The 17579-nt window shown below is 42.6% G+C and overlaps 4 protein-coding genes across 13 annotated transcripts; 3 read left to right on the top strand and 1 right to left on the bottom strand.

The window, feature by feature from the left end:
* Window positions 1-351: 351 nt before the first annotated feature.
* LOC115671953 (pentatricopeptide repeat-containing protein At1g69290) lies at window positions 352-3128 on the top strand. The gene has a single exon (XM_030593667.2). The coding sequence runs from the start codon at window positions 439-441 to the stop codon at window positions 2422-2424; it is 1986 nt and encodes a 661-aa protein (XP_030449527.1). The 5' UTR covers window positions 352-438; the 3' UTR covers window positions 2425-3128.
* A 1218-nt stretch (window positions 3129-4346) lies between these two features.
* On the top strand, window positions 4347-6741 carry LOC115671954 (wall-associated receptor kinase 5-like). The gene is made up of 3 exons (XM_030593668.2): window positions 4347-5452; window positions 5691-5747; window positions 6392-6741. Exons 1-3 carry the CDS (start codon window positions 4633-4635, stop codon window positions 6439-6441), a joined length of 927 nt encoding a protein of 308 aa, XP_030449528.1. The 5' UTR covers window positions 4347-4632; the 3' UTR covers window positions 6442-6741.
* Window positions 6742-7660: 919 nt separating this feature from the next.
* On the top strand, window positions 7661-11326 carry LOC115671750 (uncharacterized). Of its 2 annotated transcripts, none has more exons than XM_056309851.1 (4): window positions 7661-7942; window positions 8138-8947; window positions 9561-9985; window positions 10456-11326. In XM_056309851.1, the coding sequence occupies exons 2-4, from the start codon at window positions 8143-8145 to the stop codon at window positions 10747-10749; spliced, it is 1524 nt and encodes a 507-aa protein (XP_056165826.1). In that variant the 5' UTR covers window positions 7661-7942; window positions 8138-8142; the 3' UTR covers window positions 10750-11326. The 2 variants fall into 2 exon arrangements, with proteins under 2 accessions (XP_056165826.1, XP_030449243.1); XM_030593383.2 differs by having other exon boundaries at window positions 8138-9016.
* On the bottom strand, window positions 10120-14913 carry LOC115671751 (magnesium transporter MRS2-5). Of its 9 annotated transcripts, none has more exons than XM_056309856.1 (8): window positions 14759-14913; window positions 13988-14125; window positions 13417-13863; window positions 13206-13276; window positions 12726-12854; window positions 12304-12648; window positions 11846-11893; window positions 10120-11738 (listed from the first exon to the last, which is right to left on the bottom strand). In XM_056309856.1, exons 3-8 carry the CDS (start codon window positions 13847-13849, stop codon window positions 11508-11510), a joined length of 1257 nt encoding a protein of 418 aa, XP_056165831.1. In that variant the 5' UTR covers window positions 13850-13863; window positions 13988-14125; window positions 14759-14913; the 3' UTR covers window positions 10120-11507. The 9 variants fall into 9 exon arrangements, with proteins under 9 accessions (XP_056165831.1, XP_056165830.1, XP_056165832.1 ...); XM_056309855.1 differs by having other exon boundaries at window positions 13988-14040; XM_056309857.1 differs by lacking the exon at window positions 14759-14913 and adding an exon at window positions 14425-14733 and having other exon boundaries at window positions 13988-14040.
* Between the last annotated feature and the right edge of the window lie 2666 nt (window positions 14914-17579).

Raw genomic sequence — 17579 nt, 5'->3', positions numbered from 1 at the left:
TAGCTAGAATAAACTATTATCTATGGAAAAGCTTATCATTATCATTATGGGATCCTATTAAAACTGAAATCTGTATTTATGACAATGAATTCATTGGAAATTTATATCGGAATGTTGTGCAAAATAAAGAAAAAAATTGAACTAGAATTTTATATCTTCTGAGGCACGACCTAGACAGTAATTATATAATAGAAAATGAAAGAACCGTGAAAATAGAATTTTAAAAAAATGAAATAATAACTAAATACGGTAATACTGTCAACTGCGATATTTCACTCTAGCTTTCCTGCACATAGCAATTTCCGCCTCAGCGATTCCTCATTCCCAATCCTGTACTTAGCCATTTTTCTGCAACTAGAGAGAGAGAGAGAGAGAGAGAAGGCACAAGAAAACCATAAGAAGCAGAGCAGAGCAGGCTCTGTTCTCCATGAACAGAAGATGTGGAGAAGAGCTCTGAATCTGCAGCTCCCACGACGCAGGCTCATCTTCTCCTTCTCCTCCTCACCCGAAGCCGAGACCCCATCATCCCTCTATTCCTTCCTCCAACCTTCCTTGTTCTCCCGCCGCAAGAACGCCCCTCCCTCTCCTCCTCCTCCTCCGCCGCCGCCGCCGCAGACCCTGACCCAGGAGCTGAAAACCGCCCTTGAGTCCGCCCTCCACAAGTCCATCCTCGCCCACGACACCGACGACGCCTGGAAGTCCTTCAAGGCCCTCACCTCCCACTCTTCCTTCCCCAGCAAGCCCCTCGCCAACTCCCTCGTCGCCCACTTGTCCTCTTTCTGCGACGCCCACAACCTCAAGAGGGCTTTCGCCTCCGCCGTCTACTTCATCGAGAAAGATCCTGGCTTGGTCGAGTTCGGGACCGTCTCGGCGCTGCTGGAGTCCATGAGACGGGCCGGGGCGGCGGCCCCGGCCTTTGCTCTGGTCAAGAGCATGTTCAAGAACAGGTACTTCATGCCCTTTGAGCTGTGGGGCAACCTGCTTGTTGAGATTTGTAGGGAGAATGGTCAGTTTGTTGGGTTTTTGCGGGTTTTCGAGGAGAGTTATAGGGTTGCTTTGGATGAGAAGCTGGATTTTATGAGGCCCAACTTGGCCGCTTGTAATGCGGCATTGGAGGGGTGCTGCCGGCACCTCGAGTCTGTGGCTGATGCGGAAAAGGTGGTGGAGACTATGTCGGTTTTGGGTGTTAGGCCAGATGAGTCGAGCTTTGGGTTTCTGGCTTACTTGTATGCCCTCAAGGGGCTTGAAGGAAAGATATCAGAGTTGGAGAATTTGATGGGTGGGTTTGGTCTTTTGAATAAAAGGGTGTTTTACAGTAATCTGATTAGCGGGTATGTTCAAGTGGGTAACTTTGAATCTGTTGTGGGAACTGTAATGCGGAGTCTGGGAGAGAGCAGTGGGGAAGATGCAAAATTTGGTGAGGAAACTTTCTCTGAAATAGTTAAAGGTTTTCTCAAGAATGGTAGTGGTAAAGAATTAGCACGTTTGATCGTCGAAGCTCAAAAGTTGGAGGCTGCTGAAACCGAGGCCGACCGTTCAGTTGGGTATGGCATAGTTAATGCTTGCATTAATCTTGGGCTGTCAGATAAGGCACACAGTATTCTTGATGAAATGAACATTCAAGGTGGTTCTGTAGGGCTCGGGGTCTATGTGCCAATCCTCAGGTCTTACTGCAAAGAGCATAGAACAGCTGAGGCTACTCAGTTGGTCATGGACATTAGCAGTTCAGGGCTTCAATTGGATATGGGGACCTATGATGCCCTGATAGAAGCATCTATGTCCAGCCAAGATTTTCAGTCGGCTTTTTCACTGTTCAGAGATATGAGAGATGCAAGAATAAGAGAGTTGAAAGGGAGTTACTTGACTATAATGACGGGCTTAATGGAAAATCACCGGCCAGAGTTGATGGCGGCCTTCTTAGATGAGGTTGTTGAGGATCCTCGGATTGAAGTGGGTACCCACGACTGGAATTCTATAATTCACGCCTTTTGTAAAGCTGGAAGATTGGAAGATGCTAGGAGAACTTTCAGAAGAATGGTGTTTTTGCAGTATGAACCGAATGCTCAAACATATTTATCCCTGATTAATGGGTATGTAACGGCAGAGAAATACTTTAGTGTCTTGCTTCTGTGGAATGAGATTAGAAGAAAGTTTGTTTCAGCTGACATAGAGAAAGGGATTAAATTTGATCACAGTTTGGTTGATGCATTCCTTTATGCTCTGGTTAAAGGGGGTTTCTTTGATGCGGTCATGCAAGTTGTGGAAAAATCTCAGGAGATGAAAATTTTTGTGGACAAGTGGAGGTACAAGCAAGCTTTCATGGAGAACCATAAGAAGCTCAAAGTGAATAAATTAAGAAAGAGAAACCACAGAAAAATGGAGGCACTGATTGCTTTCAAGAACTGGGCAGGTCTAAATGCTTGAGATTGTTGTTTTTTTGTCGACTCATTATTCACTCACAAACTTTGATGGTTTCATGCGGCTGATGATTATGATGTGAAACTCGAAGAAAGTGGAATTGGTAAAAGTAATGGAAGTTGCAGACGATTCCTGCCTGCAGATGATCCTTGCCTCACCTTCACATCTAAAAGATATGGCAGGTCTTAAAAATTGTGAGAAGGAGGAGCATTTCAGCGGTGCTCATTGCATTGTAACTGATAATTGATGAAATCAGGTGATGCTATAAGATGGAAAAGATCCAAGAACATATGATTAATGCTCATTCAAATATTCTCAAAGGCCTTGTCAGCAGTCAGCTCTTTTGGTGACAGATGAGAGCTCGTTTGCTTCTTGCTGGCACCGGAGGGAAATCCTGTGTTTGCCCTGTTTAAGGGTTTAAATTGAACAGAGGAGGAGATTTCAAGTTGGGAAGAGATCTGTAATGAAACCTGACAAGGCTTATTAATTCGTCTCCTCGTCCATCATGTCCAATATGAAAAGGACGATGGATAAGCAACATAATATGGCCCGGATGTGGACCTTTGCAGTTCCATCTTGTGGTTGGAATTTTTATTCAGATATTTCTTGGAGAGCAAAATTGTTCTCGTTACAGATGGGGAACTTTATATATTTTTTCGTACTATCTGATGTTTAAGAAAACATGTTGATTCTTTCGTGACTCCCTACAATGCTGTGGGCAAGTGTACAACTCGATCGTGCCTGATTTTACGGCAGATAAAAATAATTTTTGAGCCTACTGTTAATCCAACGACCGAGATTGAATCACTCCTATCCAACTTTCTACCGTGTGCACGACAACTTTACTGTGCGTAGAAGCACGGCATTGTGGACAACTACCTTCTGATTCACTTAGGCTGTGCATAGTAATCATTTTATATCCGGGAATAGATTGAAATGATTCTTTTTTATTCTGTGCCCGGAAATAATTTCTAAGCATTTGAAGGCATTTGGTAACTGTTCAAAATTTATATTCTTATAATAGAAAAAGAACAGAAATGCGTTTGGTAACTACACAAAATTTCATTTTATTAATAATATTTTGAATTTTTTTATTTTTTCTTTTTTTCTTTTTTTCCTTTCTCTTGGCCAAGGCCGGTCGCCGGCGAGGGCGTCATGGCCGTTGCCTGCGAGGGCGTCGTGGCCCTCGCCACCGCCCTCACAGCCGCCCTTGCCGGTCACGACGGCGAGGTCGACCTCGTCTTAGCTGGGCGAGGCTGACCTCGTCGTCGCGGCCTCGCCGTCACAGCAGCGAGCCGCCCTCACCGGCCCTGACCTGAGGCCGGTCGCCGGTGGCCGACGGGTGGCAGGCGGCGGGCCGAAGAACAACAACAAACCAAAAAAAAAAATGAAGAAGAATAAAAAATGGAAAAATTGTTCCAGAATCAAAAAGTTACTTTTTTTTGCTTTTTGATTCTATTTCAAAACTAATTCTGGGATTAATTTTTTGCAAAATTGTGCCCGGACACAAAAATTTTAACAAACGGATTTCTATTTTCAAACTGATTTTGAGAACAAAAGAACAGAAATTTTCACTATTTGACACGTTGCCAAACGGACCCTTAATGATTCTCTTCTGTACAAAACTCAGCTTTTAACATGAAAACTTGCAAGTGCCAATCTTCCCTTTGATACGCTTCCAATTTGTTGTTATGTTCCTGTTATTAGATGAGATCTGGTGAAGTTCAGTAGCTGCGAAGAAGGCTAGATTTTGGCATGGATAACGTGAAATCCGTTTAAGTATATGGGTAGACTTGTGTGTGAAACTGTAACCTGACAAAACATTGCTGCATAAACATTTTTTTATGGTCTCTATTGTATTTAAGTACCGTCCATAATTATATGCTGCATGCTCTATATTTGAGGACAGCCTGGATGTTATACAGCTAGAACATTTTCTGCTGACTTCCGTCGCCATTCTGCACAAAGTTCTTGACAGAAAGCGTGTGATGCTTTTAGCTAGTGCCCACTTATCAAAGCAGGCTCTGCTTTTTATGCAGGAAACATGGAGGATTTTGAAATGTGATTCCTCCACCGAAAAGGACGAATCAACCACCTTCTGCTTCCATTTCAAACGTAAACCTCCTCCATCCTGTTAAACCAGAACCCTCTCGTAAGCCATCTGCTGCCCTGCTTAAACCCATTTCACATTCAAACTCCCCACATTTTTCTCTGATGTCAGCTCCTCCAGTGATATGGCTCTTCATGTATCTCTTGGTTTTGTTTCCGTTTCTTCCAACTACGTTTGCCTCCATCCCTGCCGTTCCAATGAACTTCACCTGTCACAACACATGTGGCGCCATCCCCGTGAAGTACCCATTTGGCACCAGTTTCGGTTGTGGCCACCCGGACTTTGCTAGAAACGTTAGATGCAGCTCCACCGGCAAGCTCGAGTTCTCTACGGGAAGTGGGATTTACGATGTAGCCTCGATCGACTACTCCACCAGGACAATGATCATCACTGACCCTCTTATGTCGACTTGCGAATCGATGCAGAACTCCGGCAGCTTCAGCCTGGATCGAGCCAGCCCGTTCAGCGTTATGGATAACAACATCTTTGTGCTGCTCGGGTGCTCCACGAACTCTCCCGTGTTCGATCCATATGAGGACCTGTGCGACACCGGCTCGAACTCTCGCGTTTGTAGGGGTCTGTATTCTTGCAAGGGAGTGACCGGCATTGGACTACAGCAGAATGCGCCAGTGTCCACCTGCTGTGTTTACCAATCACCGACCGGGTTCGGTTCAAGTTATGCTTTGGATCTTCCAAAGCTCCAGTGCTCGTCTTACAGCGCGATATACGGGTTTGGAGATGATCGTGGAGATCCCTCAAAATGGAGGTTCGGGATTTCTGTGCAGTATAATGATTCTTACTCTATGGATGCGTGCACGGACTGCGAAGCAAGTGGGGGATTTTGTGGTTTCTCTGGCGTGGCCGAGTCGTTTGCTTGCCTCTGCCATAACGGTGTGAATACCACGAATAACTGTTTTGGCCGAGGTTTGTACCCATACGAAAACCTGAGAAGAGTGTAATGGTGGTGTGTGAATCTTGCTCTGATGTGGCACATATAGGAATTCGTATCATGAAAAGGTGGCACAATTGATAGCTTTGTGCCATTTGCCTTGAAACTACCTTTTTGCTGTGTCATTACTGTTTCTCCTTTCCTCTGATGTATTAGAATGTTTCAATCTTTGGGCTGTTTGGCTTGATACTGATACGTGTTTAATGTGATCAGGATATGCTTGGAGTGGGACATGGGGACCCAAGAGTCAAGCCAGGATCATCATATCAGGTACTGAAGTAGCCTAACCTTTCTTCTTTTTCCCCCTCAGCTCTCTACTTTCCCACCGATGACTTTTTCCCCCTCTCCTTTTTCTCCCCCTTCCTCCTGCTACAAAGTTCAGCTTGCTTGCAAGACTAAAAGTGTTTAAAATTCACTTAGGGGAATTATTAAGCTTTCCACTATAGTACTCCAATTGTTTTAACTTAATAGATTTAGAGTCAGGTTTATATGAGATTGGGATGGTCGCAAGGAAGGACACGTCATATTGTAAAATTAAAATTCCTTCTGAAATTGCTTCACAAATTCATACAACAAGAAAATGAACACTCCGAGTCACGTTCCCTTGGGCGACAATGCAATTGCATAATGTGGCGACAGATAAATTCTTGGCTAATATCTAATAGACAAGAAATCATATATAACAATTCGGACAGGGCCTATACTGGACTCCTAAGTTGTGTATACTATGTCTGAAGTAGAGACTTCAAGCCATTTAATTATCATTATTATATTTTTATCCTAATGCTGCCGATTACTCCAGTCCCGCCTAATGAAGGAAATATGTAGCCGTTGTTGGTATGCTGCTGCGTTATCTCCTGTAACGCATTCCCGTTGCCAGGTCTTCTCATAATTTATTTCATTTGTTATGGTAGGATTGATCCTCTGGTGGATTCTGCTCTCCATTTCACTGCCTCTATTCTGAATGTTCAATGCGCATGGAGGAGACTTGGTGATTTGCTGAATGCCTTGTTTAACTTTTCTTGAAGCTGACAAGGTTTCACAGTCGACCAGATCACGGCGAATATTTCTGGTTACTAGATCCTATGGTTTTGGAATGTGCTGTGAGATTCTCTGTTCAGGAATTAATGTGAATTCCCAATTCGCATAACCTCTGGAGTTTTGAGTGTGCAAAGTACGTGAAGGTTCGCCGGTTTTCATGTCATGTGACATCATGAATCACATTTTTCTTGTGTTGGAGGGCTTGCGATTAAATTTAAGAAAATGAACTAGCAGCAGAAGCAGATGATGCTTATTCGGGGGATTTACGTATTTATCTTTCCATATCGAGAACAACTTATTTCCGACAGATCGTATGGACATGTTAAGGAAGTAACGCGCCCCTGTCAACTGCTATCAAGACCAATCAATGAGATCAGCGGGCCTTAACGGAATCCATTATATCCGTGAAAGGCGAAAGTGTCAATTAAATTTCAGTGGCAAGACAAAAGGGTCGTGTAACTTTTAGTTAAAGGAAAGACATACTCCAGCATATGTAAAGAGGGCAATGGTATCATACATCGCGTAAGACACGGGAAATTCATCCAACTAAATCAACAAAAAATGGGGAATCAAACGAGCTCGACTTGCCACACATTGTATATTTTCTTCTTGATGTGATTGCCGTTGTGTACAATTGAGCGTGGCAAGCATATCGTTAGCATCATCGGTATGCTAGACGCACCAATGTTTGCCCATACATACGATCAGTAACTGACGGAAAATTTCTGCATCGGAAATTTAATAGCTACCTCGATAGTACACTTCTAATATCTCAAATAACCGCTATATCTCATTAAGTTATACCACGATATTAATTATTTGTCATATCAAAAGGGAATTTTACTCAGAGCATTGAAGTTCTCTATTGAAATGGTAACCTTGTTCATGCTATTATTGCAATGATTCGTCTGTCAAACTGGCGGTTTCCACGATAAGTAAGAATTTTGACTCTTCCAACACAACACCTTCCGGATTCAACATGTAGCCAAAAATAAACTTACAAGAAATCCCTTGCATGGATGCTAGAAGACAACGGAGAGAATGGAACTTACGCTCCACGAGAAATATCGTCGCTTACCTTTTCTGAACCATGTAGTTTCATTCTTGTCTGGTTGCTGCTGGACCGAACGGTTCTGGTGGCCTGGAATGTCCTGCCATGTAATATGTCATCACATGAATTCTCATGGATTCACTTTCCAAATGCCTTCACACAGATTGCAAAGAAAATTAGAACTCTACGTTCCCATAACGAATTTGGTTCAGTCCTTTCTTGCTTTAATGGGGTTTCCTTCCTGTTTCTGACTCCTAAGATTTCACTCTCTTACCAACGGTGGCGTCTTCTCAGCTGTATCACCTTCAATTTCAGTCTTTGGACAACCCATCGGTTTCGACTTGAACCCTTCATTTTCTTGATTTTAAATGAGGTAATTGTGCCGTCTTCAGTTTTTCCCACCTATTTGTGTGATTGAATTACCCTGTACGCGAGCGAGCAAGCGCGTTTTCTTTAGTAGAGAAGTTGGGCATGTGAACGTGGAAAAGAAAAGTTGAAGACATATATTAATCATGTTCTAAATCTTCTCTTTGCCTGTGATTTGATTGAGTTTTTTGTTCCTGAACAGAGAGTATGGATTTATGGGTTGTGGCAGCAGCTGCTGGCGCCAGTTATGCCGCGAAGCATTGGCGCCACATTTCGTCTCGGTGCAGGGAAGAGTCTTCGTCTGAGCCCTTTGGTAATGACTTTAAGTTCAGACAAGCCAAATTGAAGAGCTTTCTACAGCAAATCAGGGAGTCTCCTTTGCACAGATTGGTTCTTGCACAAGTAGGTGACCACGATGCTTTTGGGGACAATTTTTGGGAATTTGACCATTCTAACGGCAATCATGAAGAGAGAAAGAGGCCTGCAAGTTTGGGTAGCCATCCTAATCATGACGTACTTTCGCTGGTTAGTTACCAGCCAAGCTTACTTGAATGTGAGAGTCCCCATGAATTCGGAGTGGTTGTCCAAGGACATAGAGAGTCTGGTGACGAGTCTTTTCAGGGTTCAAGAGCTAATAAAAGCAGTAGATTCAGTGGGAGCAGGCAATTTAGGATTTCTGTGTCTGATGAAATAGCACTCAAGCCTGTCGATTCACTTGGGAATTTCATCGATATTGATACTCAGTTGTATAGCGAATATGTTAGAACCAAGAGGAGTGAGCATGACACACTCATGTCGCCCTCTAAATCTGCAGTGAGGCCTCTGCTGGTTACTGATGGGAGCCGAATAATCATAAGCAGGACCAGCAGCGGTTTCCATGTCGAGAGCAAAAATGGGAGAAAGATGCATCGAGAAGAAAGCGAATTGGATCAGGAAGAGACACTTTTAAGACATTTGGAGCTTCCCGAGATTGAATCCCGAGAGTCGTCAAGAAGACAGAAGCTAAGTACAGGTAAGAGAAATTCTACAAGGTCAATCATTTCTAGCGCAAGCGCATTTGCCGGTTCATTGCAATCACAAGGTCTGTTCTTTTTCTCCATATTCTCATTAACTACACAAAAATTATGAAGAATCTTTGGACTTAAGCTGGGATATTTGCTGCGATAGAATGATAGAAGTTCCGTCAATCCGAGTCTTTAATCAAAACCACCTTGATTTCACTTGTACAGACTTGAATCTCTCTTTTCTGTAAATTTTTGCAGAAAATCAAGAAAATGAATCAACATGATCGAAGCGATTCTATTATAACCTTAAACAACGTTGGTCACACAAAACAGAAAGTCAATATTAGCCGACTTGTTGATCTAACTAGAAGAATTGAGTTCAAATGCTACATAATGGCTAAAAGTGAGAAGTCTCAAGTGCCCAGCCTCAGGATGCAACTGTTGGGGTGCAGAAATAGAGCAATTGACCAAGTAAATGGGAGGAGCAACGTCAAAGTTGAAACATACTATAATGATGAACAGGCTTGTGTGTGTGTCCCATTTTTCTGAGACCTTTATTTGTATCTCCACTAATTCTTATACGACTATCATGTTTATCTTTGCGGTTTGTGTCCTCCTCAGGGTTGTACAATCGAATGCTGCTTTTCTTTGTCGGCTTAACAATTGGCGTGACGACCAGTGTAGTGGCAAACAAGAGGGAAGTGGATCTGTTAGATGAGAGGTTGAGGCAAGCACAAAGCCTAGTTCAGGATCTGCATGAGGAGCTTGAAATGAAGGACCTGTTAACTGTGAAGGAGATCGACACTGATGGTCCAAGAATCCCCGAAGACGGTGCTCACCCTTTTCTCAATGGGACAACGACCGCATCTTCCCCTGTCTATGAAATGGATAATTCCTCAAAGAGTCTTACGAGAGAGCCGAATGACGGTGCAGCGGAGAAGTCTGATGCCATGAGAGAAATCGAGGCAGAGCTTGAAGCTGAACTAGAGAGGTTGGAGCTGAACATGAAGCTGACTAGCGTGAAGAACACGTCAGATTTCGTTGAGGTAAGTCTGAATCTACAGTTGAGCTGCATGACATTTGGCCCAAGTCTTGACTAACCTTTATAGAGTACCTTGGTTACCTACGTTAAATCGTAATTGGCTGTTACATTTGGAACTCCTATTGACACATATGCACATGAAAACAAACATCGCTGCGCTTGATCGCCTCTAAATATTTTAGCATTGGCACAATAACAATTTGATCAAGACTAGAGGAAATTTCGATCGTTTAGACCGATACTTGCGCATTATTATTCGGGCGAGATCCAGTATCAATAGAGTCAGGGGTCTGATTACATTTAAATGAGCATATGAAAAAATGGCTGGCTTGCATGTGGCTGCCACCTTGAGCGGGATCGTAGTTTCAGCACAGGAACTTCACTTTCATCCAGTAATTTCAACCTGTGACATGTGATATAGATGAATTACATTTACTTGGGATAATTTGTTCATACGATTCTGTACTCGCTCAGGGAGATCTAAGACCAGAAGAAGTCGATTCCCAGCTAGAAGGTACATCAAAATCCGACCACGATGTCCGTGAGAGTTCAGACGGTCGAGCTTGTTCACCAAATTATGCAGTATCACCTCAAGAGCTGAGTTTTCGTCTTCATGAATTAATCGAGTCAAGGCTTGAGGAACGCATTGCTGAACTTGAGGCAGCCCTCGAAGCTAGCCAGAAGAAGTTGCGATTCCTACTACTCGAGAATGAAAACCGTCAAAGAGATTCAATTGGTGCTATTGCATCAACATCATCTGACCAATAGAACCCGACCTTACCCGATGAAACTTGCGAGACAGACAGACCCTTGGTTGCAGATTTGGTGGGGGCATCTCTGGGTGCATATAAGGAGGCCCGAGAAGAGATTATTGGGATAAGTGAATTAGATGGAGCAGATCAAACAGAAAGTAGATACAGAATTGAGCATAAAGAGATGGAATCGCATTCTCTTCAGGAAGACGACCAAATCAACTGGAGGGATAATTTAAGCACAAATAAGGCCGACGAAGGAAGATATTCAGATACTCTGCTTCATGAAAATGATAAAACCAGTATGGAATGGACACCAAGGAGCTGGGGATCAAGTTAGATGAGTGCAGAGACATGTAAGACATAGTTCCTTAAACAAGCTTCCGGTACTTGCAAGGTAGGGTATTGAGGATATAACCAGAATCGCACTTTCTTGATAGTGCAAATACCCAAAGTGAAACGAAGATAAATGTCCTCACATATTGCTCAACTCTAGACTAGGGTAGTGACAATATCTGTAATGAAAGTCGAATGTCAATGGCATATGTGGATCAGAGGACCTATTCTATCGAGAAATTGATATCACTCAACAACGGTTAACTTGTGATATATTTCTTCTTCCCGTTATTATTGACAATTGATCATCCATGAATTAGGACAGTCATCTTTTCTTTCTAGCCTGTGTCATCATTCAATAATAAGGCCTTACCTCGATACACAGCTCAAAATAAGAATCAGAATACATTCGCATTGCAACAAGCTTCGCTGGAAACTTTACAAGGGGAAAACTTTCTTATACCTAAAATAAAACAAAAAAGAGAAGTATAAGCCAGCACAAAATATACCAGTTACGAGGAGAACCCAATTGAAAACAGATGGATAGTCAAAAATTGTAGCTGCAAAGTTCATCCCAAAGATTCCCGCCACAACCGCAAAAATCGTAGCAACAAATGTGGCCGCTGTTAGCAGCAACTCAAATTGTATTAAATGGTTCTGAATGTTGCCCTGGTCCCAAGTAAAATGAAAGAGAAAAAGCTCATGAAGCATTAGTTGTCAAACAATGAGATCAAGATAATAAATGAAGACATCATTACAAATTCAATACTGCTCACCAGTTTGATATTGATCATATCTTCAGTGTCATCGATATACTCCTTAAGCTGCATTGCCAAATAAAAGAGCGAACAGTCTCAGCAACACCAGTCAAGAAAGTAAGATGTTCGTTGTTGATCATCTCTAGGAAGCATGTTGACTCAAGAAAGTACAGCTATCTACAAATAAAATTGAAGACTTTTTTAGGCCTAAGAGCAGCCAAATTTCCACTTAATTTCTGCAAATCAATAACATAATAGTCATTCTTTGGCAAATTTAATTACTGTGAGATTTTGTGGGACTACTGCCAACTATTCTAAAAGCTTAAGCCGTTAGTTGAAGGCATGGCTTTATATTTAATTACTCTAACAATTACAATGCCTGGAAAATCATAGAAATGATGAAATATGATCGTAAAGGATGTGTAACTAGGAGAGGAGGCTAAGTTGTTCAAAGACATATTCATTGGAACACATACCGATAACAGTTTGCTGAGAGTGTTGTCAATGACGACAAAGTATGCTTCAAGCAACATTTCCAGCTGATCAATGTTTTCACCACCACTAGATGAACTCAGAAAGCTTCCATGCTTGCTTGAACTTATGATGCTGCTAAAAGCCCTTTGCAGTTTGTGTCCCCCACTGAGTGACGCTACAGGTGAAACAGGTGCTGATTTAGAACCCAACCTAGCCACACCTGAATCATCAGTTTGGATGTACTGATCGCTTATGGAATATGCCTCAGAACTTTGTTTCTTCTCAGTGAGATACATCTCGGCCATGTCGCCATCATCATCCATGAGATGTTCAATCTCATCTCGGACCTGGAATTGCAAAAATCTTTGTGAAGAAGAGTAACACAGCCATAATTATCTGAAGGTGATTAGAATTATCAAATTACCTTCTGAACTCGCTGAGTCAAAGCAAGTAGATGACCCTTGAATCTACGGACCTGTTCTAGGTTAAGAGTACTTACAGATGTTATTAACTCATCCAAAACTGGATAAATTTCCATCTCCAAGTCCTTCACCTGTCAAATATAGAAGCTTCTCATATCATATGTTAAAAATGATAGGATGATTTAAAATAAAGAATGGCAACTGCATTAATCTATCAAAGTCACTTTAGTTTGAGTGTTCCTTGGTCATGTTAGATTAACAATATCAGGTCAGAGAATTTGACAAAAATCTCCACGATCACTGTTCTTTCTGGGTCCAATTTTTTCTGGGGTTGTAAGTCTTCCGTTATAAACAATTGCCCAGGAAAGGTCCACATATACATACTTCTAACCACACAATTAACAGGCTCAACACATTAAAGAAAAAGAAGACACTCTCTGATTCATCTCATATCATCAATCACTGCAGAAGTTACTGCATACCTGAGCATCAAGCGACGTGCATGTGAGTTCCAAAGCTAGCTCCAGTGCCCTAAATTCGAAAGGTAGGTCATCTGAATTAAGTAGGCAAATGTAAGCAATTTCAAGTGGCATTATCTTTTAAAGAGAAAATATTGATCAATCTAAACAATAATTTTCATGGGGAAGTATGAAGTACAAGCTGGGATGCATTTTGATCCAGGAGATTCCTTACCAGTTTGATCTTTGTTTGTCTGCAGACTCCTGCGCAATTCTGACTCGTACCGAAGAACACATCCATCCAAGGAATTCATCAGGAAAACCTCATCGGCTGTGATTATACACCTTATCTGTTCAAGACTGACCACAATGGCTTTCCCTCTCCCTAAAATTGTAGAAGGATAAATGAACAAAGGATCTAAAAGCCGTAGATCTCTTGCTGGCAGAGAGCAATGTCTCATTATGGTAGCTTTGTCTAGCTCCAAAACTTTAGAGTTTCCTTCCTGATCAATCTTTATCCAAGAGCGACTTCCATGACCTCTCTTCTTCGCACTAGATATATTAGAAGCACGGCTTCCATACCCCTCCGCACTAAACCGTGCACTATATTGAGAAGAGCCGGGCTCAGCAATAATGGGCGCGAAGATTGGCCCTCGCCCGCCTTCCATGGATAATAACCGTTCTCTCTGCAGAGGTAACAATGAAATTAAGCCAACGCAATCTACCAGCATGCCACGAGGGTACCGCTACCTCGGCGATTCTGTGAATACAGCAAGCTCTCATTCCCAGCTAGCGAAGGAAGGAACTCCCATAACCATCAAACTTCTTCCTCCAGATGCCACATCCTCTTAATGCCCACCTGAATAGAGAGTAACCAACAGTCAGAACTTAAGAGCGATGATCAGCTGCCACGCGAATCCGGAGTCTTCACTCTTTCGATCTGACTATTCCCACAATGAGTCAAAGTAAAGCTAGAGTTTTTCACTACAAAAAAAGCGGCCACAAGAAAAGAGACACCTCCAAACTCACAAAAGTTACGGACAAATTTACTTGTTCCACAATCCTATTGACCCTCAATTTACTTCCCCGTGGTCGAGGCGAGTTTCCTTGGGTTCGAGAAGGGAGAAACTCATCACACACAAAAAAAAAAAGCACTTTCGAACAAAAGTTAGAAACTTTCAAAAGCTTGAGCTCATAGAACATGGAACCGAGTCAAATGACGCCAAGAACAACCAACTAAAACCTTCACAGCAAGCAATCCCCCTAGCTGCGAACGCCACGAAACCCTAGAAGCTCTCCAATGCCGCAAATCAACCGACGACGAACTACGTTAACAGAAGAATTCGACACTTCAGCCGGGAGGGGTCTCTGTAATCGCAAATGGACAGCAGCCGAGCGCCGGCAACGATCGATTCCGACCAACTTGCCGACTCGAAACAGGAAGATCATCAGATTGGAATGGGGAGTGACCGAGACCAGCCACGGGACGACGCCATCAACCCGAAAAGCAAGATGGAGACGAAGCAGAGCAAGAGAGCAAGAGCGAAATGAGCCGCGAGCAATAGCGACTACTGTACCTCGTAGCTTCGCGAAGATCGCAGGAACCAATCGTGTCCGAGAGAGAGACGTCACAGAAAGCAGAGAGAATCACCGCACCGAAAAGCAAGCGTGGAGGTGCTGTGCGGTCAAAGGCGCTCGCGAATGTTGGACAGGGAAAGAGACACCGCACCACCTCGTCTTTTAGAATTTTGTGCTTGCACGATTGCGTCCTTAAAATATTACCATATTCCTTCGGGATAATTAGACGAATAGTTATTAAATTTTAGCTCCACGCACGACGTCATCCTTTAACTTTTAATTTATTTAATTCGATCATTAAAATTTATTCTGATATGCTTCTTGAATTTTTAATTTGTTTAATATAATCATTAAACTTTTGGTACATGTTCAGTCTAGTTTCTGAACAATATGAAAATGTCCCATTAATGGAAGGGCGTCATCAAACGTTTTTATATAATTCAAGAACTAAAAAGTTCGGGGATCAAATTAAACAAATTAGAAATTCAGAAATGACGTTGCATATTAAGTTAAAAATTCGGAGACCACATTGAGCATATTAAAATTTAAGGTCGACATTGTATACCGAGCCAAAATCTATGGATCGCTCGTGTCATTTTCCTGTTCGTTACGTGGTAATTGCAAACTTAGAAAGTTTAAAATATAACTATAACTATTTTCTATTGAAAGAATAATTAGGTGAAAAAAAAGAGCCAAAAAAATATTATTGAGGCTGGGGTGGAGAAGGGGATTACAGGACGGTGGCGTCATCGCCTAGCCACGAACGACAAGGGTGGAAGGATCCTAATTTGTGTCATTTTCCCTGTTTCATGTTTCTCGTTCTTGTTTATTCGTTCGCTCTAGCGGTCTTGTAAATTTTTTTTTAAGAAAAGGGTCGAGATTACCATCCGAGTTTTAAGATTTAAGTGCTACCATGGTCTCTAATCTCGGAAACCTTCTAAAGATAAGAAAATTGGTAAAAATATATGTAGCAATCTCCAACCACTCGTAATAAGATTTTAACAGTACTATTTGGACTCTCGGTTTCACTCAAAAACCAAAAGGAGATGTATCCTTCTTGGTTGTTTGTTTGGACTTTGAAGATTTCAAGTGTTTTGTTCTTCACTCTTACTCTTTACACCCCCTCCTCGTTCGTCAAGCGTAAGTTTCATCAATAAGCAAAGGTAGTTCGAAAAGATTGCAGGCTAGTAATGATCATCCCCTTTTTTGTTGTCTCCAGGAGATTTGGAGCAAAATTAGCTTTAGCTGGGAGCGGGGTCGGAGAAGCGGTCACCTTCAAAGACGGATTCTCGGTTCGGCGAACAAGGGTCGACCCACCCGGATTCCGGCATGGCGTAGAACAGCCTCTTCTCAGTGGAGCTGGAGTATATGGCTTCCTGGTGCGAAGCGTAATGGCCAGGCAGGGGCATCTGTGACACATCGCCAACCTTGCGGAAGACGAGGTCCCTGTGACATGTCGGACTTGGAGTGTGGAGGAGAAGAGACAATTTGCCAGGGGACGAGGTCGAGGCAAGCGAACTCCGTCTTCATGTGGCGGAGGAGGCGGGCTTGAGCTTGTGGGAGAGGCCGGAGCAGACGGTATGGGAGGGTCGTGACAGCCGGGAGGGGGACGACGGAACCGTGGGGGGAGAGAATGAGGCGTTGAAGAGGTAGGAAAACCAGGTTTTTCGGGTCAACGAGGAAGAACCAGCCGTTGGCAAAGCCAACCCAGCAGGGCTCCCTGGAGAGCATGACGTCCCGGTTCCACTGGCTGAACCGGTGGTAGCACTCTGCCGCCGCGTTGTCCATCACGTGGCTAAACAGGTAGCGGCTGATGCTTTAACCACCATCCTCAGCCGCAGAGCCGCCCTGGTTTAAGCAGCTGCAGAGGCGGGAAGGAGGGGCCGGGGGGGAGGCGGCCGGCGGCGCGAACGAAGGATTGCTTAAAAGGCACATTTGCTTGAGCAGCGAGCGAAAGGGCTTTTTGCCTGACTATAAAGTTGAGTATGGTAACATGAAGCATCTTGCTCGGTTCGATTTAGAGCTAATTTTCTATTCGATTTCTCTTTTTGTCCCTTTTTATTCCTATTTTGTTCAATCAGTCGTTTAACTAGCTTTTGCCATTAATCATGGACATTAGAGTCAAATAGCCCTTGTTAGTTTAGTTTGGTTTCAATTTTTCCCAAACTCCTAACGCTCGGTTTGATTTGGAGGGTGAACCGAACCGTGATCGTCTCGCATTCGATTAAACCATCCAATCACCACAGCGGACGGACGGCATCAGTACTTAAGACACAAAGTCGTGCGAAAACCCGAGATCCCAAAAAAAAATCAGTAATGATATGTACGGAACGCAATTTGGCTTAAAGAATATGGTACTAAATACTATTTCTCTCTTAAGATATAAAAATTATCATATGTTTGGTTCATCATTCCGTCCAGTTTCATCGACAGAATAATTATGAATTCCCCGCATCACCGCTAGCGCAGCTATTTATTTTGATAGTTCGTTTGTATAAAGAATAAATATATTAAAAGTCCTAAAACTTATCGCGAAAATACATTTATATTTCAAAACTTTCAAAAAGTACAATTAAGTTCTCAAACTTATCACTAAAATGCAATCAAATCCTAAAACTTGTTAAATTAATCTAATCAAATTCTTCCATTGATTACACTTTTTAAAATTTTAAAATTCGATTGAACTTTTATGATAAGTTTTAAGACTTGATTGCACTTTTTTGAAAATACTTTCGCAATACATTTTAAGACTTCCAGTGCATTTATCCCTTCGTAAAACATATTCCAAAGAACTGTTCATGCAATGACGAAACGGGAAAA

The sequence above is a fragment of the Syzygium oleosum genome, unplaced genomic scaffold (assembly GCF_021117445.2).
Source record: "Syzygium oleosum isolate NSW1041296 unplaced genomic scaffold, Sole_v2.1 Sole_v2.03, whole genome shotgun sequence".
In the NCBI taxonomy this organism is placed as follows: Eukaryota; Viridiplantae; Streptophyta; class Magnoliopsida; order Myrtales; family Myrtaceae; genus Syzygium; species Syzygium oleosum.
The sequence above is the reverse complement of the archived record's forward strand: the minus strand, read 5'-3'. Positions and strand labels throughout refer to the sequence as shown.

Coding starts and splice junctions, on each gene's coding strand:
- LOC115671953 (XM_030593667.2), top strand. CDS start 439: ATGTGGAGAAGAGCTCTGAATCTGCAGCTCCCACGACGCAGGCTCATC.
- LOC115671954 (XM_030593668.2), top strand. CDS start 4,633: ATGTCAGCTCCTCCAGTGATATGGCTCTTCATGTATCTCTTGGTTTTG. Junction 5,453..5,690: donor GAATAACTGTTTTGGCCGAG/GTTTGTACCCAT, acceptor TAATGTGATCAG/GATATGCTTGGAGTGGGACA. Junction 5,748..6,391: donor AGCCAGGATCATCATATCAG/GTACTGAAGTAG, acceptor TTGTTATGGTAG/GATTGATCCTCTGGTGGATT.
- LOC115671750 (XM_030593383.2), top strand. CDS start 8,143: ATGGATTTATGGGTTGTGGCAGCAGCTGCTGGCGCCAGTTATGCCGCG. Junction 9,017..9,560: donor CGGTTCATTGCAATCACAAG/GTCTGTTCTTTT, acceptor TGTCCTCCTCAG/GGTTGTACAATCGAATGCTG. Junction 9,986..10,455: donor ACACGTCAGATTTCGTTGAG/GTAAGTCTGAAT, acceptor GTACTCGCTCAG/GGAGATCTAAGACCAGAAGA.
- LOC115671751 (XM_056309852.1), bottom strand. CDS start 13,912: ATGCTGGTAGATTGCGTTGGCTTAATTTCATTGTTACCTCTGCAGAGA. Junction 13,277..13,416: donor GACAAACAAAGATCAAACTG/GTAAGGAATCTC, acceptor TACTTAATTCAG/ATGACCTACCTTTCGAATTT. Junction 11,894..12,303: donor CTCTCAGCAAACTGTTATCG/GTATGTGTTCCA, acceptor TTGGCAATGCAG/CTTAAGGAGTATATCGATGA.